The sequence below is a fragment of the Crocuta crocuta genome, unplaced genomic scaffold, assembly GCF_008692635.1.
Source record: "Crocuta crocuta isolate KB4526 unplaced genomic scaffold, BGI_CrCroc_1.0 scaffold128, whole genome shotgun sequence".
NCBI lineage: Eukaryota > Metazoa > Chordata > Mammalia > Carnivora > Hyaenidae > Crocuta > Crocuta crocuta.
In genome coordinates this window covers 5,350,480-5,357,302 of record NW_027532232.1, presented here as the reverse complement: position 1 = coordinate 5,357,302, position 6,823 = coordinate 5,350,480, and the positions used below count along the sequence as shown (strand labels likewise).

Below are 6,823 nucleotides of genomic sequence, written 5' to 3'. Positions count from 1 at the left end.
TGTGAGGTCAGGTAGGGCTTATTGGTGAAGCGCTTCCCGCATTCGGGGCACTGGTGGGGCCGCTCGCCCGTGTGCACGCGGCGGTGGGCGATCAAGTTGGGCTTGTGCCGAAAGCGCTTGCCGCAGCAGGCGCACTGGAAGGGGCGGTCGACGGCGTCCCCGCCGGGCCGGGGGGCGGTCACGGCCGGGCGGCCCCGAGGCCGGGGCCCCAGAGCCTTGGCTGCTGCCTCCTCCAGGGCCTCGGCCACGTGAACCCGCTTGTGAGCCACCAGCTGGTCCCACTGGGCAAAGCTGCGGCCACAGTTGCCGCATATGAAGGGCCGGGCCTCCGGGGCTGGGGGGTGGCACCTCCGCACGTGAGCTCGAAGCTGCTTTTGTCGCCAGAAGCGTCTCTCACATTCAGGGCAGGCGATGGGCCTCTTTGCGGCCGAGTGGGCTCGCAGATGCAGAGCCAGGGCCACCCAACCTCGGAAGCTCTGCCGGCAGAGGTGGCAGGCGAAGCCCAGATCTGGGGTGGCGGCGGCATGGACCTGGCAGTGCAGCGCCAAGAAGGGGGCGTGCCGGAAGCGCCGGCCGCATTCGGGGCAGGGCAGGGGCAGCCGGGCCTGGCAGTGTCGGGCGTGAAGCCACAGGGCCACCCAGCCCGGGAAGCGCCTTCGACAGTGGGCACAGCGGTGGGCCCTGCCCGGGGCTTGGCTGCCCGACTGGGCCACGGAAGTGCCTTGTAACCTCAGCCCGCGGGGCTCCTTCTCCAGGGTCTGGGGCAACTTCTGGGAGGGCCCAGGGAGCCTGGGCTGGGCCGGGCCCATGGCCAGGGGGCCCCTGCAGCGACGCTCCAGCATGGGTTCTTCCTCTGCTGAGGGTGGAAAAGCAGTGTCACTCTGGAGATCGATTCATCCCGCCCCTGTTCCTCCCTGGCCGACCCCAGGCCGGAGAGGAGCTCATCCCTCTGAACTGCTAGAGCCCTTGAATCAGGACTGCTCTTCTATTTCCTTTTATGTTCTGCATTAGTTCAACTGTGGGCTTCTAGATACCATTTCAAGGGTATTTGTGGGGCGCCTGGGTGGCTCAGTCGGTTGAGTGTCCGACTTCAGCTCGGGTCATGATCTCGCCGTTGGTGGGTTGGAGCTGGCAGCTAGATCAGAGCCTGGAGCCTGATTCTGATTCTGACTCAGATTCTGAGTCTCCCTCTCTCTCTCTGACCCTCCCCTGCTCACGCTGTCTCTCTCTCAGAAATAAATAAAACATTAAAAAAATACAGATACCATTTCAAGGGTATTTGTCCTAAGGATTCATTGCGCCCGGAAACTACCAGAAGGGAGGAACTCTGACACTTCTTGGAATCCCCCTCGTGGCAGTCACCCCAGTGTCTGGCACGGAGTAAACTCTCCCGCGTTGGCTGCACGAACATTCCTGCCTCAGGACTCACCGGAAAGCGCAGTCACCTCTCCCTCTAGTGCTTTCCACTTTTCAAGTGCTTCCCCGCTGCCCTCAGCTTGTTTCTACTACTTCCTGTTGCTACACTTGAGCTTCACAGCAACACTTGTCAGGCTGGATGAACAGACATTAAGCTCCCTGTTTGATAGATGAAGCAACTTTGAGGCATAAAAAGAAGCGGGGACTTGCCGGAGAGGACACAGTAAGCCAAGAGCAGAGCCCAGACTAGGGGACAGGTCTGCTGAACTCCCAGCCAGTGTTCTCCCAGCCAGTGTTCTTGCCTCTAAAACCCCGGGGGTTCGTACAGCTCCCACAGAAACTTCTAGAGCCCTTATCCTATTTACCATCTCCGGGGCTCTAATCGCACCATAGGGGAGGTATTGCTGGCCACCCTAACCTCAGTGGCTCAGGGTAGAAAAGCCTGGAGAGCAAGAGAGAACAGCGCTTCTGGGGAACAGGAGGGCAGCGCTTGGAGGATACTGCCAGCCCTGCAGAACGCCAGGCGCCGGTCTGTCCTGGCTGTGCCCGCACACTGCCTGCCTGCCTGCCCTCCTCCCCCCCTCCCCCCGCGCCCCCACCCACACCCACACATGATTAGGACATAGCAAGAAGGAAAGCGCTGGGGAATCCAAGGAACACTTAACCGCCTGTTACCCTCCGGGCCGGATCCCTGCCTCCCCCGGGATGGTGGGTATTACTGGGGCAAGAGAAGGGGAGGAAAGATCAGACTGTAATCTCGGTTCCTTGCCAGGTCGTGCCACAACCCCACCAGGGGCTGCCCCACATTCAGCTATTCTGCCGTGCCAGGGAGCCCAGATTCCTCGAGCACAGCTTCCTAGAGCCACTGAGGGGTGGCTGGTAGATATGGTAGGTAGCCTCTTAATGAACCTTCACTGCCGGCTCCAGGCACATCCTCCCATATCCCCTAGAGCAGAACTCTGGAGGAGCTCAGACATGACTCAGTCCTCACCGCCAGACTTGAGCGCAAGGACTGGTTTGGAACTGTGATCCTTCCCCCCTACAGGTGACTTCCTTCCTCCAGGAGGAGACCTGAGCCCTGGGGCTGTGGAATGGTGTGGGAACCCAACAAAGGAGACCAGACACTACCCTGGAGACCGTAGAGCTGGAGATGAGGCTTTTTCCAGCTCCTCCTGGGGATGCTCCTGGGGATACTTCCGCGGCTGTAGCGCCTGCTTCGGCCCACACTCTGGTAGCCCCCAGATGTCAGAGAAAACTGCAGCAGTAAAGACACCCCTACCCCCATGGCAGAGCTCAGGCCTCCCAGCGCAGAGAGGCCAGCCTTACCTGCGGGGAGGGGAGAGAAAACACGCGTGAAGCTCTGAGCTCCTCCAGGACAGTCATCTTTGTGTCCTCGCCAGCCACAACCCCCTCCCCCACCCCAGCCCGACACCATGCCCGGCAGAGGAACCTTAATGGATACTGGATTAATAAACGGATGTGCCCCCTTCACCAAGGAAGTACACGCCAGCGTTTGGGGGTCATTTCCTCCACTGGTAAGGTCACAGCACGAATTCTCCATGCTGATGGCCAAAGGCCGGCCGATGGCAGAAACTCTGGAATCCCTGCTGGCTCCCCTTCCCCCACCCTCCTCCCAACAGGAATTCCAGGCCCACTTCCCAAGGGGCTGCGTAGGGCGAGCTAGTGTGGCTAGGTCTCGGTCACAATCCCCTTGCCCCTTCTGGATGGCAAAGGGTCGTGGAGACCCCCCCTCACCCCCCCTTTTGTTTTCGCGCGTGTCCCCCGTCCACGTCGCGGACATACGGCTCCGCGCACCCCGAGTGGGCCCTTTCGGGTCCCCACGCAGAGCGCACCTCGCGGAGCCTGTGCGCAGGTGCGCGGGCTCGCCCCCGCATTCGGTCCAGCACTGTCCCCCCACCCCCCAACACACACACACAAACAGCGCACACACAGTCACGCGCCCGGCAGGTAGGGCCGCCGGCCTCCGGCCCGCGTGGAACCCCGCGCCCTGCCCGGGACGAACCTCTCCGGCGGGGTGCGCNCGAGCCCCGCTCGGTAGCCATGGCGACCGCAGCCCGGATTTTCCGGGACGGGCCCAGATCAAGTTTCCCGACCCTTTGTCCCTATGGAGGACGCGCGCCCCTGCGCGACCGCGTGGCCGCACAGCGGTCCCTGGGCCAGACCTGGCCCTGTTGACTTCTGAGAGGGCGCTTGCGGCCTCCGGGCCACCCCTGCACTGCTGCGGCCCCCGTGGGCCACCTCGACCCCTGGCAGCGCTGCAGGATCGAAATACCCGTGGCTGGGGGCGGCGCGGCTGACCCGAAAGTCTGGCTTCTGGTTTGTTCACAAGCGGAGAGAGGAAAGGCCCGATCGCGTGAACTTTACAAAGGGAATGCCCTAATTCCAGAAATTACCACGAGCAGGCGTTCCGGCTTCCCGGGGCCGGGGGCACGGGGCCTGGCCCAGGGGCAGCTCCCGCGCCGGGCATTTCGCTTGAAACCGCGCAGCAGCCGGTTGGCGAGTGCGGAGGCAGGTGCGAGCCTGCGCCCATGACTCACCACGGAGCAGGTGGCCGTGGCTTTCCAAACCAAACACTTCCTGGGGCTTCCAGGCTAAAAGTGTCGTGCACTTCTTTGCTTTTCAACAAAGTCAGTGTTGAGTATAGAATCATTTTTAAAACAAATCTTTTGCATCAGTAGGAAATAGAACATAAAAATCTCCCCTACTTTTAGATCCGTTACATTTCATAGGTCTCCTCCGATGTTTTTTCTATGCTTATCTATGCATGTTTGATGTACTTAGGATGATGCGTTGCAAAAATGTATTCTGCCTTTTCTCCCATTTTATTGGATATTCTTTTATGACATGATTCTTAATGGCAGAATAAATGTACAGATACATTTTCTTGTTTTTCTGTATCATTGATCATTATAGTTTCATCCTTTATTGTACATGCCTGACTTTAAAATTCCAGGAGCGGGCAACTGATGGATCAAAGGCACAGTGTATTTTTTAAATGCTTTCTAAATTACCTTCCAGGAAAATTCATTAGCTTTCCCTTGAGAAATGCCCATTTTTCCGTATTGTTGATAACACAGGCTATTTTTTCAAATTTAAAGTCATTGCTCATTGTTTTGAATTTCATATTTCATTTCCTAGATTGCTAGTTAGCTGGCTTGTTTTTTCAGAGTTACTTGTTGCTGTTTTGTATTTTCTTTTTTGCGAATTTGCTAATGTCCCTTTGCTCACTTTTCTATTTGAATGTATGTCTTTTTTTTAAGTAGGCTCCATGCCCAGCACAGAGCCCCACGTGGGGGCCGAACTGACGACCTTGAGATCAAGACCCCAGCCAACGTCAACAGTCAGTCCCTTGACCGACTGGGCCACCCAGGTGCCCCCTCTGTTTGTCCATTTTTAAAAGTTGGCAGGGGCGCCTGGGTGGCTTAGTCGGTTAGGCGTCCAATTTTCGCTTAGGTCATGATCTCGCGGTTCGTGGGTTCGAGCCCCGCGTCGGGCTCTGTGCTGACTGCCGGCTCAGAGCCTGGAGCCTGTTTCAGTCTGTGACTCCCTCTCTCTCTGACCCTCCCCTGCTCACGCTCTCTCTCTCTCTCTCTCCTAGAAATAAATAAAACATTAAAAAAAATAAAATAAAAGTTGGCAAATTGGCTTTATTTCACATTGTTTGGGGGCTCGTTTCTTATAAAGTAAAAGGGTTTTAGGGTTTCTGCCTTGGGTATCATATATAGAGCAACCGCTGTACCCCAAATTAAATTTTATGTGTATATTTTTGTCATAGAAAATAAGTTTTAATATCTAATAATGTAAGTACTTCCCCCACACACAGATTCTTTCCCCCCTCCCCCCAAAAAACTTTCTTGGCTACAGTCACTCGTTTATTCTTCCACATAAACTTTAGAACTTGCCCCCATTTTAACATTTTTCTTGTCAATATTTTAAAATCCATTTGAAGAGATTTGAGATTTCGGTCCCTCCTTTGTTCAGGTCTTATTTTACTTCTCAAAGTCAAGGTTTCTATTTGTAGATTAAATGTAGAAGTTTTATATTTTTCACATAATAAAATTCACAAACATGAAAAAAAACCCCTCCGTCAGATCATGTAATTTTGGGGTTCCGAAAATAGATTCATAGCATAGTGTACAATATATATCAAGTTTGGTGGTTACAGAAGACAGATTTGTCTTTCAGTGCATTCAGAAGATACTCTAGTTTTTACCTAAATACTTAGTAAGGGAAGTTAACATGTAGGGAGTCCTTATCTGGTGTCAGAGATGGTGATAAACTTCACAGATATTCCTCAATATATCCTCTTAACAGCCCTGGAAAATACACTCTTCTAGTGTTTTACAAAGGAAACTGCAGAGACTCAGGGAGGTTAAGGAATTTGCCCAAGGCCACACAGCTAGTTAGGGGCTGATAGGAAACTGGCCCTACTCTTAAGGTCGTATGTGTGGGAAAGCACCAGGTGCTGGGCCAGCACAGAGTAATTACGAGCTGTATATCGGTTCATGGCTAAGTGTGGTACATCCAACACCACATTCCCGCAAGCACCCTCGGTGGGAAATTCCTTCATGGACCCCCAAAGTATCTTCATCTGTTGGTAACCAGGATTTCTTAGCTGAAAGGCTCTTCGCTGAAGTCATAAACTACTCCCTCACTCGCTGGCCCCCAGTGGAATTAACCACTTGCTGTAACTTCCCCTTCAGGCATAGCCGAAGAAAGAAATGATGGGGCCCTCGCTCTGAGAGAGGAAATGAACAGAGGAGGGATTGCTCCCTTTATGCCAGCCAGGAATTCTAGGCCTTGGTATTTGAGACTTCACCCCTCGATGTGCCTTAGAGGAGGATGTTGGGGGGCGGTACAAGCAGCCAGCCAAGTGGCCTACCCCGGTGGAGTAGCTCTGACATCCTTGTCACAGAAGGATGGAGCTGGACAGGGTAGACGGCCCACTGGACAGCAAAACCTGTCAGGGGTTCGGGGAGGATCCCCTTCCCCTCCACCGGTGGCTGGCTCCCGCTGGTGGATTAGATGACAAAGTAGGTGGGCATGTCCGGGGATGAGGGGCATCCTGTCTCCAGAAATCCTCTATCAAGAGGATTGAGTATTGTTTAACATGTCTTGTTAGATCGTATCATCTTTTTTAATTTTTTTATGTTAGAGAGAGAGCATGTGTGCAAGCAGGAGGGGGAGAGAGAATTTGAAACCGACCCCCACATCCAGGGCGGAGCCGGAGGCGGGGCTCCATCTCACCACCCTGGGATCATGACCTGAGTGAGAATCCAGAGTCAGATGCTCAACCATCGGAGCCACCCGTGAGCCCCAGGATCAAGTATTGCCTGGAAGCCGTCCTGTATCTGCAAGAAGGAAACCTGCATCCACACACCCACAC

At 54.7% G+C, this 6,823-nt stretch overlaps 1 protein-coding gene across 1 annotated transcript in view; it reads right to left on the bottom strand.

Annotated features, from left to right (window-relative positions):
* Positions 1–2,759, bottom strand: part of REPIN1 (replication initiator 1) — a 4,624-nt gene extending 1,865 nt beyond the window's left edge. The window contains exons 1-2 of the mRNA XM_077778049.1: positions 2,545–2,759; positions 3–856 (exon numbers count right to left, since the gene is read on the bottom strand). Coding sequence (XP_077634175.1) covers positions 3–856; positions 2,545–2,701 — 1,011 coding nt within the window. The 5' untranslated portion in view covers positions 2,702–2,759. The remainder of the gene's footprint in view (positions 1–2; positions 857–2,544) is intronic.
* Between the last annotated feature and the right edge of the window lie 4,064 nt (positions 2,760–6,823).